This window comes from Acanthochromis polyacanthus, chromosome 12, assembly GCF_021347895.1.
Source record: "Acanthochromis polyacanthus isolate Apoly-LR-REF ecotype Palm Island chromosome 12, KAUST_Apoly_ChrSc, whole genome shotgun sequence".
Taxonomy (NCBI): Eukaryota; Metazoa; Chordata; class Actinopteri; family Pomacentridae; genus Acanthochromis; species Acanthochromis polyacanthus.
The window spans coordinates 27,396,682-27,415,265 of record NC_067124.1 but is presented as its reverse complement, the minus strand read 5'-3'; the positions used below and the strand labels follow the sequence as shown (position 1 = coordinate 27,415,265).

At 40.4% G+C, this 18,584-nt stretch overlaps 2 protein-coding genes across 4 annotated transcripts; one reads left to right on the top strand and one right to left on the bottom strand.

The window, feature by feature from the left end:
• Nucleotides 1–663: 663 nt before the first annotated feature.
• On the bottom strand, nucleotides 664–6,649 carry LOC110954860 (uncharacterized). 2 transcript variants are annotated; one of them, XM_022199594.2, is made up of 5 exons: nucleotides 6,422–6,649; nucleotides 5,991–6,098; nucleotides 5,767–5,916; nucleotides 3,074–3,703; nucleotides 664–1,979 (listed from the first exon to the last, which is right to left on the bottom strand). In XM_022199594.2, exons 1-5 carry the CDS (start codon nucleotides 6,465–6,467, stop codon nucleotides 1,090–1,092), a joined length of 1,824 nt encoding a protein of 607 aa, XP_022055286.1. In that variant the 5' UTR covers nucleotides 6,468–6,649; the 3' UTR covers nucleotides 664–1,089. The 2 variants fall into 2 exon arrangements, with proteins under 2 accessions (XP_022055286.1, XP_022055287.1); XM_022199595.2 differs by lacking the exon at nucleotides 5,767–5,916.
• A 2,287-nt stretch (nucleotides 6,650–8,936) lies between these two features.
• tap1 (transporter 1, ATP-binding cassette, sub-family B (MDR/TAP)) lies at nucleotides 8,937–17,829 on the top strand. Of its 2 annotated transcripts, none has more exons than XM_022199593.2 (13): nucleotides 8,937–9,041; nucleotides 11,378–11,710; nucleotides 11,992–12,187; nucleotides 12,542–12,656; nucleotides 13,142–13,272; nucleotides 13,393–13,598; nucleotides 13,727–13,924; nucleotides 14,650–14,778; nucleotides 14,853–15,047; nucleotides 15,136–15,309; nucleotides 15,572–15,731; nucleotides 15,881–16,017; nucleotides 16,446–17,829. In XM_022199593.2, exons 2-13 carry the CDS (start codon nucleotides 11,390–11,392, stop codon nucleotides 16,683–16,685), a joined length of 2,202 nt encoding a protein of 733 aa, XP_022055285.2. In that variant the 5' UTR covers nucleotides 8,937–9,041; nucleotides 11,378–11,389; the 3' UTR covers nucleotides 16,686–17,829. The 2 variants fall into 2 exon arrangements, with proteins under 2 accessions (XP_022055285.2, XP_022055284.2); XM_022199592.2 differs by lacking the exon at nucleotides 8,937–9,041 and adding an exon at nucleotides 9,142–9,298.
• Nucleotides 17,830–18,584: the final 755 nt, after the last annotated feature.

Below are 18,584 nucleotides of genomic sequence, written 5' to 3'. Positions count from 1 at the left end.
GTCAGATATCTCTGCAAGTGCTGAAGTCAGGATAATCAAACTAGGCACTGAAGATCAGTCTAAGGTCCCCTGCTCAGTTGTGGAGTTAGAGGTCACCAGATCAAGTAGGAAGGGATATACATAGGATGATCAAAACTGATACAGAGTGTCATGCATGGGCGTGGTTCTGCCCTCTACTGGGGGCTCGTCCAGTTGTGCGTTGTGACAATCCTGTGGTCCATGATTACAAAAACTGTCGATATATACACATAGAAGGAAATAATATGTTGGTTTGGTTTGGTGATCAAATGTCCTTTTGTACATTTGCAGCATGTACACAGAAATAAATGACTGATTGTGTTAAAGCAGGTAAATAATTACATTAAATTATGTAGCAATAGCTGGCTTAATTAGCATTTACTTTGGGTGGACACAAACACGGATCAAATTGCTGAGTTACCATAAATGTTCTAGATATACCTATCTAGATAAGGTCATATACCTGAATGGCACACCAAAGCTGTTGCAGCTAAATATCACTGGACCAGTCATGTTTAAAAGGCTACAGGGTGTGAGGGGCCTAAAAGACCCTTTCAAACCAGCGTAGAAGGACATGCACACACATCAGTCCAAAAAACTCAACCTTGAGTCAAGCTCTAACTCCGAAAGGATTCTACGAAGTGCTTTGGTTATTTGTTCCTATTTAATTCACAAGGAAAAATAAATACTTTGAGTAGTTTCAAGTCCTTTCAGACACTTTGAGCATTCACATTCACATTCACTGACATTCACAACAGCAGATTGGCAGATGAATGTTTTAGCAAATCCTTTTACGCCTTCTGTAGTGATGCCATTTGATGGCTGACAAAGAATCACAAAATAACTAAAATTTCAAAGGAGCAACTTGGACAAAAAGGATGTAGTGCTTAAATAATTACACTTATGGAAAACAACTGTTTCAGCTACATGTAGACAGTCTGGCTGCTGAAAAAGCAACAACTACCTATGCTTAATGGAATATAATAAAGATCATTGAGTATAGTTGTTTGAATGGAGGAATACTCAGCTGGTATCAACATAGCAATGATCTCCAACATGGATCTTTCTCTACTAGTTACCAGCTTTTTCTGCTTGAGCTCCTCTTTCCATACAGTATTCCTCCCAGAGATCATTAAATAAATTTCCTGTCGTACCAAAAGAACAAGCCTGATCCTTTTTAGAGTCGCACAGTCCTAAATCCATCTTTTTAAACACGGCACAGAAAACCTGCCGAGAGAGCGGGGTCGCCTTCTTCTCTAAGCAGTGGTTGTAGTAGTGCCTGTACACCTCTGACATGTTTGAGAAGACTGGCTCGAGATACAGTTTAGACATGGACGTCCCGAAGCAGTAAGAGGGCACTTTGGGTAAGCTCTCGAGGAACTCTTTCAGGAAAACATGCTCTGAGGCTTTACGAGACTTTCTCTGCGTTCGCTTTGTAGTGTTTTCCACTGAAATGTCTGGCTGGGATGCACTTTGTGCCCAGTTAAGCACTGACCACTCTCCGATTCCTAGAGTGGAGAGGAACATCTTTTTGCACACTTGCTTTCTGTCACCATTGGCTAACAAATGGTATCGCATCGACACTGATCTTCTCGACTGTGTCCACGGCGCTCGGGTTCTTTCCACCGGATCGCAGTCGACTAGTCCGGCCACGTGGATCTTTCTCTGAGCCCAGTTCATACACTGCCAGAAAGTAGTGAACAGTTGGCTTCTTGCTTCTTCACTGAAGTCAGCACAGAAGCGGTTTGATGCCCTTTTACAGGCGCTAGACGTGCATCTTGGTCCCATTGTTCTCTGAGCTTTAGTTACAGTTGCACCGTCTTTCTTCCGTTTGCTGATGTACGGTTTTCCTTCCATCCTGAGCTGCTTCTGTCGATTTTGTTTCCATGTTAGCGGCTTGGCCACTCTGGATTTCTTTCTGATTGGCCCCTCTGGTTCTTTGTCAGTGGGAGTCACTTGTTCTGAAAAAACAGGGATAGTCATGAACATGCACAAGACATTACTGTGATACACCACACTGTTGCTGCTAAACACTGGCTAAGCGTGAAAATAAGAAGTGGAAAATAATGGCACTAATTCTCAGGTTGCTTAATGTGATAAGTAGGGCTGCAGCATATTTCACAACCTGTTATTGTCAAATATTTGTCAAGTTGGGGATGCCTCCAACCAAAGATTGTTTGCTGTTAATTCAATCCACGAGTCAACTAGTCATTGCATCTTCATGACATTCCTTTAATTTTATAAATATATATTATTGAGGGGCATCAAAGTATGAATGGAGCTCCGAGGCGGAGTTAAAATGTTAGAAGAAGGCTAACATTGTTTACACTGTGCTACATTGCAGAAAAAGTACAAAAGTAAAGCTTATATCGAACACAATGCATCAACACCAGCATAAGTACAAACTGTGAGTTTGCTAATTACCTTTGCTGTCCTTCAACCTCTGAAAAGATGCCATGCTTTTGATTTAAATAAGTAAATACCATCCAAAAATCACAAGGACCAATTTTGTAAAGGACAGTGTCTGTCTATAACTGACTGTTTTCACTTCATATTGGTTTTCAGAATTTGTCTGATAATCAATTACTATCTTTTGGTGACTATTGGAGGGTAGCCTGATGTCTAGTTACTCTTTCCATCCTGGAGGTGGCTGTATCTGTTGTTATAACAAATTTAGAGAAGACACTGCTTAGTGCTATTGTGACTAAAATAGATGTAGCATTGTTGTGCTTTATTTCTCTTGCATCATATTTGAGTGAGTTGCATTTGAGAATCTTTAGAGCCGATACACAAGCGTCTCTTATCCAACGAACCCAGGGTTGTTTATCTTGGCCACAAAATTGTGGAGCTTTTATTGACCAACTTTCAGGTGGGAATGCTAAAAAAAAACCCTACTTCTGGTCAACATCTTTAAATTACTCATGAATCCAGCAGGTTTACTGCAAATCTAAAGATGTTCAATTTACAGTGCTGTAAAACAACACCAGTAATTGGCAGGAAAATACTGGTCGAACTTGTTGTGTAAATCAGTCAGAAATAAAGAAAATCGGCTCACCCTGAGTAACTTCCATAGTGTTGCTGAGAGCTGCAGGAGTAGAGATCCTCTGTTGGTACTGAGGCATGGGTAGCCTCTTTTCTGATTTATTTTCATTTGTTTCCCTCTTTTTCATGGCTCCTCTCTGCGCCCAGTTGAGCACAGACCACTCTCCGACCCCCAGCGTGGACAGGAACATGTTCTTACACACTTGCTTCCTTTTGCCCTCCACCATCAAGTGATAACGTAGTGAAACTGATCTCCTAGACTGCGAGCCCACCGCCCGAGACCTTTCCACGGGGTCGCGGTCGACGTGTCCTGCTACATATAGTTTTCTCTGAGACCAGTTCATGTGTTGCCAGAATTCATCAAACACTCTCTTCCTCGCCTCTTCTGTGATTTCATTGCAGAGTCGGTTCGATGCCTTTTTGCATGCGTCCGAGGTGCATCTTGGTCCCATTGCTCTGGACTGCTTGGTGACAATCTCGCCGTCTTTTTTGCGTTTGCTTACATATGCTTTTCCCTCCATTCTCAGCTGTTTCTGCTTGTTTTGCTTCCACTTGGACGGATCTGCGACTTTGGCGTTGGCTCTCGCTGCGTCTATCTTATCCAAATTAGTGTTTCCATTTTTGGCAGCTGTATTACGGAATGCTGTAAAAACAAACAAACGGGAGAAAAACAGCTTCGTTATTATTGGAAGTGGAGATACACAGGCTCTCAGAAAACCCATTTTGAGTTTTCAAAAGGCTTCCAAATAAATATTCCAGTAATGACTGAGCTATATTATTCTTTCCTGTTCAGACTGGAATACTTGCATCCTTAGACCAAAACTGGTAACCTATTTTTTAAAATTATCTCTTGTGTTGTCCTGTCTCAGGATGGCATCTGCTCAACACGATAATTCTGCTTAGAATAAAAAAGCAGTTTCTGGCATGGGAGCATCATGTCTGATAGGATGTGTCAGGATAGTAAAACCATGGTAATTAAAATGTGCAAATATGAATATATTGCAGATATGTCTTTATAAACATCCATCCATTCTCTACACACCGCTTTATCCTCACTAGGGTCGCGGGGGGTGCTGGAGCCTATCCCAGCTAATTCGGGCGAAGGCAGGGGACACCCTGGACAGGTCGCCAGTCTGTCACAGGGCTACATATACAGACAAACAATCACACTCCCATTCACACCTACGGGTAATTTAGAGTAACCAATTAACCTCAGCATATATTTGGACTGTGGGAGGAAGCCGGAGTGCCCAGAGAGAACCCACGCATGCACAGGGAGAACATGCAAACTCCATGCAGAAAGATCCCAGGCCCACCCCAGGATCTGAACCAGAGATCTCCTTGCTGCAAGGCGAAAGTGCTAACCACTACGCCACTGTGCAGCCCTCTTTATAAACATATTGTGTATATATTTCAGAAGAGAAGTGGCAAAAAACTGAAGAACAAATATATGTTTGAGTTCATTGTACAGTTTAAAATTCCCTGATAATTACATTACTTGGTCACAAAAAATGTCACATATGTGTCTATCATGTGTTTGTGTAAATTGCTATCATTCAGGTTAAACTCTCAAATACTGATACTGGCCTCAAAAAAAACCCAATAAAAGTTGGGATATAGTTAGAATGTGTTTTGAAGAAAAACAATATTCTGATATTATTCTGCACACTCAAGGAGGCTTGATATTAGTGTTCACAAAACTATTCTTACATTAAAAACATCCCTGTGTGATAATAACTCAAGCAGTGGTGCATTTAGCTCTTTAATTTAACTCAGAAACTCATTTTTTCCTATCTTACTCATTAGCTTGTTTTCCCCCAGTATCTCAATAGCATATGCACCCACTTTAATACAGTTATATGTGGCTCTAATCAAGACTATACACATATTAGGGATGCACAATGTACAACTTTTTTGGTCGATTTTCATTTTCTCTGATGAAAATCAATGTATAAGTCAAGTTTGTCTGACTTGAACAACTGATTTAGCACTACTTGGACACATTGTTTCTTTAAAAATCTTCATGAGGGATCCATATGTGCACAGCAAAAGAAACAAAGAGCATCAGAAAGACACCAAAAAGGGAGATTTGTTCCAAAAAGATTTGTTCGTATGGAAGTGTTTTAGCTACACGACTAGTTTTTTTTTTTTAGACCATCTAAATCAGTGCCACAAAGCTCTTTATGATGAAAGTAAAGCCTGATATGAGTGTCATCCAAAGCAGAAACATATTTTGGATTCCTCCATCAGAATTCCACCACATGAGAAAGGTTTGAAACAGCTTTTTTTCCATGTACCCCAGTTCAAAACCACCTCAATTATTCTAGAATCTTCCCAAATAGTCATTTGGTGAAAATTCTACTTTCCATGATATGCACTAGATTTTTGATGCTGTTGTAATTTTTTTTATTTTAAACACCTGAATTTTCATTTCATATGTGGACATTTAAAACCGTCAGCAGATAAAAAACACAACTATCCATCAGCAAAGCTACAAAGAGATACTTGAGAAAATGTGTTTTCTCTGCTGCCCCTTCTCAATATTTTAGAGTAGTTTAGGTGAACAGATCTATACTACAGGGCAAATTCTAACTAATAAGACAAACGATGAAATTGTGCTTTCATCTAAATAAGACGCTGCTCCCTCAAAACACTGGTGTAGTGGTTAAATGCACGATTAACAGGAGTTTACCAGCTGTGACTTACTAGTGTCAGCACCCACAGGTGAAGGGATCTGTACAGGAAATTGGGGAATCATCTGAGACTCTGCTATGATCACAGAATGAGACCTTTTCCTCGATGCTCCATCTCTGTCCACCTCAGATTTCCTGCTTGCATCAGTGACCTGCAGATGCTCTGACAAAAGAATGCGCACATGCACTTATTCTGTTGTTGACATTACCTGCTGCAGTTCCTGAGCTTGTACCTACCTGGTGGGATGTGATGCAGCCCGAAAGTCTCAGTGACTGTGGGTCTGTGGAGTGGGGGGTCATGGGTGGGTTTGGGAAGGAGACCAATATCCTCCATTGCTGCAATGGCTAAATAAAACACAAGACGCAGACTGCTGAAGCCTTCTGCATTCAAGTAAGCAATAAGCTTTCATCTAGTTAGTCCATTCAGACCCACTAACTCCGCATTTAAACCAACGCAGCCACGTGAGCACATCCAGATGTTTTTGAATTTTAAGTAGAAGTAGGCGTTGCAGGGCCGGACATTCACGGAAAAAAGCTAAACCTTAAAGGCTGTAACGTTGGCCATGAAGAATGTCTCGATGTGTAGCTAAACCTTACTAACCCGTCATGCAGACTAGACTAACATAGAGCGTTTAAAGTGACATTTTTTTGGCTTCGTGTTTGCTTACATAGTGTTATACATTTGAAAACGTCTTGTAGACCCGTCGGTTCCATCCAGAACAGATCACAAGTTTCCCCTCTGTCGGCTTGTTACTCCATCGTCGCCCTGACATTAAAAAACAGCATCTGCCTGCTGTTAGCTCTCGTTTTATTTCAGTAAATGTCTCTGAAACGTCCACAGCTGTCGGATTTCAGGAGCGTCTCACTGGCAGCTGCCATGACTGAGCCACACCGACTGAGCATGCGCAAGTTATGTCCGCTCGTTCAGCAGCAGCAGGACTTTATTATTTTATTTTATTATAAGAAGATATAGAATGATGATAATACAATTTAATAACAATTACAGAAAGTGATATTTAATTTTTTGTAAATTATTCATGACAATGTTATTATTAATAATAATTAGAATTAAATGATGTAGAAGTAGTTGACGAAGAAGAAGAGGAGAAGGAGGAAGAATAATAACTACTTGTAGTAGTAGAAGAGGAAGAAGAAGAAAAAGAATGAGAATGCGTTTTTCTAATTTAATCAAATGATTGCAAAAAGTGACATCTCTGTCATTTGAACTATTTTGTAACATCAGACTACTAATATTACTACAACAACTACTATTACTACTACGACTACTGCGACTACTAAAGGGGGAGTTACACATTTTATTTTCCGCAATTTACACAATAATATTCACAAAAACTAACAAAAACACTCTTATATTAACCCACTGACTATTAAATGAACTCAAGTCACTGTTATCTATATGGCACATTTGAAACAACATACAAAAGGAGCCAAAAACAGTCATAATCCTCGTCAATAGAGAATTAGAGACATACAGACCATAACTGACAAATTTATATATTCAGATTAAGACCCACAAGGTGACACAAATAAAAATTTAGCCACATGTTCCTCACCGTTTACAGATGGCATTTATTTGTTTTTTTCCTCTTTGGGTGTTTGTATTGAATTTCTGAGAGTTTTATCAGGAAGTTCAGCAGTTAAGTTATCACCACAAGCTGCCTGTGATTTTAGGGCCAAACCCATCTCAGCAGTGTAAGATTAGTAAAATGGTATAGTTTAGAATGCTTTTAGAGATACGAAGCAGAAATTTGTGGTATTAAACCCCACCTATGGGCCTACAGAGGTAAAAACTACTTAATGTCTGCTCTCAATTCAATATTATTATCAGTGGTGGAAGTAACTAAATGCATTTACCCAAGTTTCCCGCTGTATTTAACTCTTTGTACTTCCATTTAATGGTACTTTGTACTATATTGTAGTTCAGACTTACTATGTGGATCAAAATTTTACTTACAGAAAAGTTAACCTACAGCAATACTTTAAATACTTCAAATTTAGGTCTGAATACCATTTAGGACAGCAATTAGGATAGATTCCTTTTTCAGATTTAAATATAATGAGTTGAAAAAATATTGGAATCAAACTATAAAATTTCCATTATGTCTAAGTTGTTAACTAAACCCCACTGAAATTACTAAGACCCAAAATACTGAAGAGAAATGTGTGTTAAGGAGAACAGGCTTTCCTTTCGCAACAAATCTGTCAAAGATGTACTTTATTGACATTTCAAAATACACATGAAAGGACAAATATTCTCAGTGATTTATCGGGGCTTGCAAAGAGGCTGCTTAAAATAGTCAGAACATTTATAGCCTTGCTCATCCCATCCTTGGAACATGAAAGAAGGGCAAAGGAAGGAAACTGTTAAAGAGTTCAAAGTTTCTGCTCTGTTGGGGATTACAGACAAAATGGGTAGCAACACAAGACTGGAAGCAAAGAGGAAGAGCAGGCACCTTCAAGGGCTCCACAAGTCTGAGAATAGATGGCAGCACGTCTTTGTTTTTTTTTTGTTTTTTTAAATGAATTTCACATACACTGCCCGGCCAAAAAAAGTTGTACACTCTAATATTTTGTTGGACTGCCTTTAGCTTTGAGTATGGCACTCATTCGCTGTGGCATCGTTTTGATAAGCTTCTCCAATGTCACAGCCTTTATTTCTGTCCAGAGATGCATTAATGTTCCACCAAGATCTCATATTGATGATGGGAGAGTCGGACCGCTGCACAGTCTTCTCCAGAACATCCCAAAGATTCTCATTGAGGCTGGGATCTTTCTGCATGGAGTTTGCATGTTCTCCCTGTGCATGCATGGGTTTTCTCCGGGCACTCCGGCTTCCTCCCACAGTCCAAAAGCTGAGGTTAATTGATAACTCTAAATTGCCCATAGGTGTGAATGTGAGTGTGATTGTTTGTCTGTATATGTAGCCCTGCGACAGACTGGCGACCTGTCCAGGGTGTCCTCTGCCTTCGCCCGTGTCAGCTGAGATAGGCTCCAGCACCCCCCGCGACCCCAGTGAGGATAAAGCGGTTTATAGAGAATGGATGGATGGATGGATGGATGGATGGATGGACCCCTGCTCTACAGGGTTAAAAGTTGAGGTCATAAAGTTGTTGCAATTCCCTCTCCTCGTCGCTTGGTGTCGCTGTTTTACTGTTTGTTTCCTTTCAGGAAACAGTACCGTGTCACCATACAGTTCAAATGATATTTTTATTTTGTAGAAGTTTCGAAAGAAGATGTTGGAGTAAATACGGCACTGCTTAAGGGAATGTAAGTGTTATTTTTCTTGGTGTTTCTCCGGCATTGTGGACCCATAAACAAGGGACTTTCCGCTTGAACAGCACCATAAATAGTTAGTTTCGGTTTCGTTCTAACAGTTGTTACACGTTTGGTCGACGAGTAAACAGGGTGCCGGTTCGAGCGAATTAAATACAGAATTTTAGCTTGTTTCGGTGTAGTTTTGAAGTCTTATTTAGCTTTGTGACAAACGCCGTCACACCAAACTTGCCTTGTTGGAAGGAAATAGGGTAAGTACTCCGAGTTTATGATACTAGCATAACCTAGCTAACCGGTTCTGTAGCTGCATACGTTATTAATGATAATAATAGTTGAAGATGAGAGTGTTTAGCTGATTTGTTCGTGTTTCTATGCGCTGAGAGGGTTTGCAGTGGAGTTACCGCGAGGGTGTTTCAAAGAAATCAGCAGTGTAGGAGAAAATGAAAGTAAAGCAGAAAACCATCTGCAGCAAAGTGAAAGCAAAGTCAAATATTTTTTGTCAGTGAACTGCTAAACTGTGAGCAGGATGTTAAGTCCATTACTACATCTGTTATTGGAAAAGATTAGTAAGACTTGTGTCTCTTTATTCTACCTGTTTCTGCCCATTAGTAATACATATTCCTATTTTGTGTTCTGACGTGCACACTGTGCAATAATAGAAGACTGACTTTCATTTTAAGATAGGTAGATAGACACAATAAACACTTAAAACACTTAAAATTATAATGGAATATAAAGCAATAAGACTCTCAGGCTCTCTGTATTGCTTTCAAATATTCAACGCCTATAGATCAGCTTTTCTCACTTATATTGTTTCTATTAAGTAAACAAACAACTAGGCATGATTTAGTATTCTGTTCTCTTTCATGTCTCTTTCATGATTTATTAGTTCATTTAGTAATGTATAAACCCCTTCACCTAAACAGCTCATGCCAATCTTGGGGCACATTCAACATATTTCTGTGTTGGATATGTTGAAGAAAGAACACCTGCCCCTATCGGAGTTCTTGTTGAAATGTAAAAATCTGTCGATAGATAGATAGATAGATAGATAGATAGATAGATAGATAGATAGATAGATAGATAGATAGATAGGGGAGATCGATCATACTTCACATTCACGCAGGTCTTCATAAATACAAGAATTTAGGCAAAAAAAACAGTCTGATTTCAGAGACAATAGTACACAATTACTGCACAGCCGATCTGCTTGACCAGCAGTGTGTCAAGTAATCAGAAGGACATTCATTTTTAATAGTAAAAACCCAGCTACAGTCAAACTAGTGACCCTGTTAAATAAGAGGTCATAAAACCACTTTGATAAAATAAACTTTATTGATCCCTCCCCCAGGGAAATTCACACATTGCAGCAGTTAAATACAGATAAGGCGTGAAGGAGGCAGGACAAGAATTACAAAAGTACAGTAAGGCTAGAAATCTAGATTTTATAAAAAAAATATATAACAAAGACGGTGTAAAAGGCATCATGAATTTACATATGAATATGTGCAGGTATGATATGGTGAATTTACGTATAGATATATACAGGTGTGTCCTGATGAGTATACATATTGAAAATTGAATATGAATACTTGTGTTACAGTGTATGAAAACCATAAAACCATACTTATCTTGATGGGGAATGAAATCAGTTTATTCTTGCTCATTTAACATTTTGGCATCCTGAACCTCTTGCTTAAAGGCAACACTCCAAATTCCTTTTTCAGGATGTGTGTTGCAGTGTTTCCCCTGGGTTGAAATGGCTGTGAGGTGGTGGGGTGTAGGCAAGGGCTGAAAAATCAGATGCAAAATGGGGCATTCTGGCACAATTTGGAGCACATTTTGTTGTATTTGTAGCCATTTCCAAAAACTAAATTAAATAAAATTTTCATGTTGACGCTAGGAACGTTCGCCAATCGGAACGACCGACATTTGAAACACGATCTCGCAGGATGTCATACGAGAACTGAGTGTTACCGACCAATGGGGATGTGCCTTGCTGTCTTCAGCCACGGCGAGAAAAGGCTGCCATTCTGACTTGTTGATTTCAGCGGCGAATATACTGGACTTATGTGTCAATGCTTTCTAATATTTAGCATTACTTTTTTTTTTTTTTTTTTTGGCGCGGACCAGTGAGACGGCAATGTCGGCAAAATTGTAATGAGGCGGTGGCCTTTACCAGCGAGGCGGCCCGCCTCGTCGGTCATATAGGAGGGGAAACTGGTGTTGTGTCCCCTTAGAATCTTGAGCTCCTTCCTAAGTGAAGATTTTCATATAAAGATTGAAGGTAGTGATGTTCTTTTTAGCCAATGATCTTCTTATCTTTGCAGATCCTGCTCATTATGCAGAAAATGAGCTACTTCTTCCCTTTGCTGTGCATGTGCCTGGATGTGTGCATGGTGCACGCCATCCGCCTGGCCCAGTTCTCGCCTCTCCTCCTCTCACATCCCTTCATCACCCTGTGGGGAGGAGCGCTGATCAGGGCCTCCCTCCTCATCTTCTTCGCCTTCACCTACCCTGGAAGCCTCCCCTGGATGAGAAGCTTCGAGGGGCTCCAGAGTGTAGGGGTGCTTTGCTTCCACTTCCCAGTGTACATCTCTCTTCTGTGGGCGCTGGGGCAGTCCACAATGGATCAGCTGTGGGGGTGGCACTCCTGGGAAAGGGTGAGAGTCATTTTTCGTAACATATTTTTATTTATATTAGGAGGTGACAGATGCAGGTCCAGGATTAAACTCAAACCACATTTTTTAATTCATGTGCTTCCAGTGCATCATCTAAAAGGTTTGCATGCAAATGTAATCATGGGGAAACTGAAAATAATAGTGTGTGATTAGATGATGTGTTTTGCTCAACCCGAGACACCTGAAGCACAAAGTGATTTATTTCATATAGTGTACCTCATTTATAAAGGATATGTTTCATGTTTCATGTATTTGTCCTGCAGGTGTTACAGGGTTATGGGGTGACAGTGGTGGCCTGGCTCTACTGGAGTCGGTATGTGTCATCTTGGCTGACGAGGACGCCATCCCAAAAGCCCAAAGTGGACACTAGTACCCCTCTGAAGAGACTTTTAGGATACATGCGGCCTTACGGCGGGCGTTTTGTTGCTGTGCTGATTCTAGTGTTTCTCTCGTCTTATGGTACGTCAGACAACACCTCTGAGGTCTGAATAGTGTTGTCATGCACCTGCAGAGTGTTTGAACTGTTACATCCAGCAGTTTTTGCTCAGTGTTAGTAGTTTCACTCCCAAAGTTGTTAGTTTTAGCAATTTTAGAAACAAGTACAGCTTAATTTCATCTTAGTGATTCCACTGTGGTATTTGTTTAAACTGCAAACGATAATAACATCAAGAAAATGACGTCATACTAGCAGGCAAATAAGTCATAGTCATAGGTCAGTAAGTTCAATCATTGTCCACTGAGTCTGTGGGCAGTTAAAGTCAGTGTTTACTTCCGCAAAGATCAATATGTGATAGCATGATCTCCTGACCTCAGGTGAGATGGCTATGCCTCAGTATACTGGTCGTGTGGCTGACTGGATCCAAAATGAAGAAGCACCTGATGCATTCACGGAGGCCATCACAATGATGACACTGATGACTGTTGCCAGGTAATGTCCCGTATTTGGGTGCTCCAAACTCTAGTCACAAGTCTTTAAATACTTTCTCCTTTTACTAGCAAAGAGCTCTTAGGAGATTGTGCCTTAAAATAGCAAAAATTGTACCGTATTTAAATATAGCTGCTATCCTCGTTCAAATATTGTCTTTGTGCAACATTAAACCGCTCCCAGTTCCCCCTGCAGCACTGGCCCTCTTGAAGTGTCTTTATGTAAACATGGCAAACGTATTTAAACAAAGCTAAGCACAGTCATGGATGCATTTACACAGAATTTAAAGTTATTCAGGTATTACCACAAACAAATCATTCATCCCTGGAGAAGGGATTTGGTTAATGGTTTCTTTTTAGCAAATGTCTACAAATGAATCTTGACAGTAGCTTATTATGAACATCTTCAAAGTTCGGAATATAAGTAGTTGTGTAGCATTATGCTTTTGTGATTTACAGTATTAATGTGTTCTCTGTTGTGTGCTGCAGTGCTGTGCTTGAGTTTGTGTGTGACCTCATGTACAATGTCACCATGAGCCTCATACATACCGCGGTGCAGGGAGCCGTCTTCCAGGCTGTGCTGAAGCAGGAGATTGCTTTCTTTGATGCTGCTAAAACTGGTAAATTATGTATACACCCCACATGTGTATAGTGTATGTTTTCTTTTTTTTACGAATGCCAATCTAAGCTAATCATTGGTTTGAGAATTTCTGGAGGCTAATGCACAGCTCCTGTCTCAGGTGAACTCGTGTCCCGCATTACCACGGATACCAACGAAATGAGCGAGGCACTGAGCGAGAAACTAAGTCTTGTGATGTGGTACACAGCACGATTTGGCTTCCTCATGTACTTCATGCTGTGGCAGTCTTGGAAAATGACGCTGCTCACTTGCATGGGACTGCCGATCATCTGGGTCATACCTAAACTCACTGGACACTTCCACCAGGTGATACTCTACAAGAAAAAATCCACTTTGAATCAGATCAGATCAGTTTCATTAAGAAACAAATCAAAGGTGGTTGTTATTTCTAGAAAATGCTGCATCAAATTGACATGTTCTCGTTCATGTTTCAGACCATTGCTGTAAAGGTTCAGGAGTCATTGGCTAAGGCCAACCAGGTGGCCACAGAGACCTTTTCCAACATGAAGACAGTGAGGAGTTTTGCCAATGAGGATGGTGAGACAGAGAGGTACAGACGGCAGATGGAGGAAACCTACGCCCTAAATAAAAAGGAGTCAGCAGCCTATGCAGCTTCGACCTGGGCTAACAGCGTGAGTTGAATACTGACCTGTCTGCAGGTTACTGATGAGGCATTTCAAAACCTGAAGATGTGTGTGTCATCTACCACCATGCCAGTGAGGAAATGGATACAGGAAATGAAATACAGTCAGAAATTTTAATTGTACTTTTTCTGGGCATTTTTATTTGCTCCAGCACCTCTGTGAAAACAGGACAACCATAGCTGGAGGTAGAGAGAACTGAAAAATAACAAAATATGTATTGCAATAAATAAAAAAAAGAAAAAAAATGTTACATTTATTTAAATTAAAAAATTGGAAAATAAATAAAGGAATCAATATGTACACAGTTTATCTATGGAAAAAATGGTGACTCAACATGCTTTATATATTTTACAATATTTGAATATGTTTTCATAATCATCTCCTCTCTGCTCTGTGTAAATACAGCCTGTAGTTCAACCAAAGTCGTCTCTGAATTTTTGTCACCTGACTGTTTGTTACAACTGAGTATGTAATGGCTACTCAACTGCACTGAAGAGCACAGAATTTTTTTTAGTTTTTTATAGAATCTGGTGCTGTTGCTTTACATTGTGCAAATTTTAAAATGACACATGCAGATTAGAGATTTTTACTTGAGAAATTCACTTAAAACTGCAGACATCTGCATCATGACCAGTGATTTTGGAATGCTGTTTGAATGTTTACACTTTGATGTGAATTAAAAAATACGATTCCAACCTTTTTTTTCCCCTCAGATGACCACTCTGGCCCTGAAGCTGTGTATTCTGTACTACGGGGGGACGCTTGTGACCAGGGGGGTTGTTAGCAGTGGTGACCTGGTGTCATTCGTTCTTTACGAGCTACAGTTCGCTTCTTCTGTTGAGGTGAGCCACAGTTTTGTTCAAAGTATACATGCATGTGTCTTTTGCCTACTTACTCATTGCTACTTCTCCTCCAGGCTGTCATGCGTTACTACCCGGAGGTGAAAAAAGCCATCGGTGCCTCTCAGAAGATCTTTGAATATTTGGATCGGAAACCTCAACTACCCCCAGATGGCAAACTGGAGCCAAAAAATCTTAAGGGACATATTCAGTTTAAAAATGTTACATTTTCCTATTCTGGAAAGACAGATGAGAAGAGTCTTGTGCTTAAGGTACGTTTGTTTTTCTCCTGTGAATTTATTCTACTCACAATTAAATGTTTGAAAAGTGAACAATGTTAAATATCCCCCTCTCCACCAGGATGTGTCTCTGGAGGTAAAGCCGGGCCAAATTACTGCCCTTGTGGGACTTAACAGATCAGGAAAGTCCACCTGTGTCAAACTACTGGAGAGGTTTTACCAGCCACAGTCAGGGGAGATCCTACTGGATGGAGAACCGCTGCAGAGCTACAAAGACCAGTACCTACATGACAAGGTGGGTGGTCATGAGAAAGTTGATCAAACAACAATGATGTCCTTACGGGCTAATATTCGGATCTCAAAATTAATATCCGGATACCACCGTCGCGACCAAATGTTCGGATATTCAGGTCCAGCCCTACTGGTCACACAATTATTTTATTCTGAGTTTTTGCTGAGCTTCATTCTGCTGTCATCCTCATTGTGAACTATACACTGATTCAGCTGTGACAGTTCTGCTGCCTCTGATCTTTTCTTTCCTTTCTGTTTGCTTATAGATTGCTGTAGTTAGCCAGGACTGTGTGCTGTTTGCTCGCTCTGTGCGGGAGAACATCAAGTATGGCTGCGAGGATGTTTCTGATGAGAAGATGTACAGGGCTGCCGAACTGGCCAGTGCCCACGAGTTCATCATGGAACTCTCAAAAGGATACGACACAGGTTCGACCCACAAACTCAGCATGTGGTAGTGTGAATACTGAGAAGTAATGAAGGGAATAAACACTACTTTTGCCTTGTGGTTTTTGCCTATGCAAAGATGCTTAGTATTCTCGAAGAAAGAAATAGTAAATGGTCATCTTGTTGTGTAGATGCTGGGGAAAAGGGAGGCCAAGTGTCTGGGGGCCAGAAACAACGCATATCCATTGCTAGAGCTCTAATCAGGAAACCTAAAATCCTGATCCTGGACACCGCCACCAGTGATTTGGACACTGAGAATGAACACCGGGTAAGAAGTTCTTTGTCTCTCAACTTTCCGCTCAATGCCAATATTCGTGCTTTGCATGTCTGTAAGGTAACAAATTACATAAACTCCATCAAATGCCACAAGGATCTGAGTGGACCCCTCTTCTGATGTCAGTGTGCAGGTCAAAACTTGTGATCACACAAACCGTTGATTTAGAGGTGCTTTGATTTGAACATGCTTCCCATAAATGGTGCCCAAACACAGTTGGAAGTCCTACAAATCCCATGCCCAGTCTGTAACTAGCTGTTATATCCGGTAAAAAGTGTGAAGTCACAGCCTTTCGGAAACATCCACAGCAGCCTTGTGTGTTTTTCTGGGTTTGAGATCGGCAACAAAGATGGAAACCATGAACTGCCAGTCAGTCTTTACAGTTTCTTCATGTAACACTAAGTCATGATTGTACCCGACAGGTCTACCAGGCTTTGTTGAAGGAAACTGCTGCAGAAAACTGCTCCGTGCTGTTGATCCCAAACAAGATGAGTGTTGCAGAGAAGGCCAATCACATCGTTGTCCTCAACAATGGGATGGTAGAGCAGGAGGGCAGCCATGATGAACTGATGGAGAAAGGTGGGCTCTATGCTGAACTGGTGGAAAAGCAGAATATGAGCTTTCAACGCCACAAAGAGGAGGAGGGGAATGATATACAATGACACGTATAAGCAGCAGTCCAGTGACAGGAAGGGTTTTAGGGTCAAAACTCTGGCTACACTTGTATTATAAAGAACACCTTAAATGTGAGATCATTCTTTATTCTACGAGTGTTTGCTGTAGAGGTCAACCGATATGTTTTTGTCAGAGCTGACACCAATGTCTATTTTTAGTAATCGAGTAGATCGATATTGGTTGCACAAGCTACAACATAAAACTTTGCTGAAATCCCTTTATTTATGTTTTATTTAAAAATGGATCTTGATGGGTTGACCCCTAGCTTGCTAGTGTTTGGCCCATTAGTACTATTGCACCTTGAAAGTAGGTGACGCTGCATCTACTTTAGAAATCCAGGGAAATAAAACCACCTTTAGGTCAGCAAACAGCGTAAACTCTTCATGAAGACCGGTTCAAAAAACATCCTTCATCTGTCACAATGTAGTACAATTTCTTGTCAAAATCAATCAAGAGCATCCATTTATTCATCCATTACCTATAACCACTTTATCCTATGGAGGGTAGCAGGGGGCTGGAGCCTATCTCAGCTGACAAGGGGTGAGGGAACTTGCAAACTCCACACAGGCCAAGCTGGCCAGCAGTGAGGCGACTACTAACCAATACACCACCAATCTAGCAAATGTTTATGGATAAACAGCTACACAGGAATAATGATTTTTTTTTGTTCACAAAAACCATAAGAATCCGTCACTCCATGATGCTGTCCAGCTTATTGATCATAACATTTTTTCACAATGTTCCAATACTTGCAAAGGTACAGTATTAAACTTGAAAGCACAGTCCTCTTAACAGTGTGCCAGAGTCAGTGATGTGGACATATTTATTTTGTCTCGTGGTAGTTATAATCATATCATCCAACCATAGGTCCAACTGGGCAGCTTCTGTATCCGAGTAGGTGGGAATCTTTTTAGGTTTATGATCACCCAGGCTGTTGCCTCTCACACTTTGCAAATGTAGACGTAGAGAGATTGATCCCCTGGATATTAGTTATTTCTCATTGCAATCATATAACAATATTAAAATTTCTGAATGTACTGTATATATTTTTCACATTGGTCAAATGCTTGATTTTTTCTGTACTTTTTTTGCTTTATTAGTGTTTTTTTTTTTTTTTTACTTTTAATTGTTTCAATCGCTTAGCTTTCAGTGACAATAAATATTTTCCATCAGTCTTGCCGTGTCTTTTTGATTTTCGGCTTTTGCAGTAGCTTTTAGACAGGTCTATTCTGTGGTCTGGTGAATTACCTCCACCAAGGAGGTTATGTGACACCTGGCGTTTGTGTGTCTGTCTGTCTGTCTGTTAGCAAGATAACTCAAAAACGCCTGGGCAGATTCAGATGAAATTTTGAGGGGATGTAGACTATGGTAAGAGGAAGAGCTGATTTAATTTTGGTGGCAATCCGGAAAGAATCCTGGATTCTGGATCACTTTGAATTTTTTAGTATGTTTTAGTATGTGGTCCAAAATATGACAAAAACATCATAGGTTAGTATGTCGTCCAAAAAATTGGAACAAGGTGTCAGATAGCTCAGCTGGTTAAGAAGCTGATTTGTAAACAGAACTGTGTCAGAGACGCAGGTTTGATTCCAGCTCATGATCCTTTACTGCATGGGTTTCCTGTTTTCCTCTCTATCCTTGGCAGAGGTCTGCACTCTCTGAGTGCTTTTCTAGTTATATGTTTTTATTGTATGTTGCTGCAAAAAAATGTTGGTAATCCTCTTTTAATGGGATTGCAAAACAATATAAAGTGCGAGCAGTGCATAGCTTTGTAAATGGGATTATTATCATTTGCACATTTCAAGTTGTTCATGTTACATACTGTGTAATCCTGCACAGTAATAATTTGCACATTTTGGCACACAAGGAGACTTTGTTGCCATTGT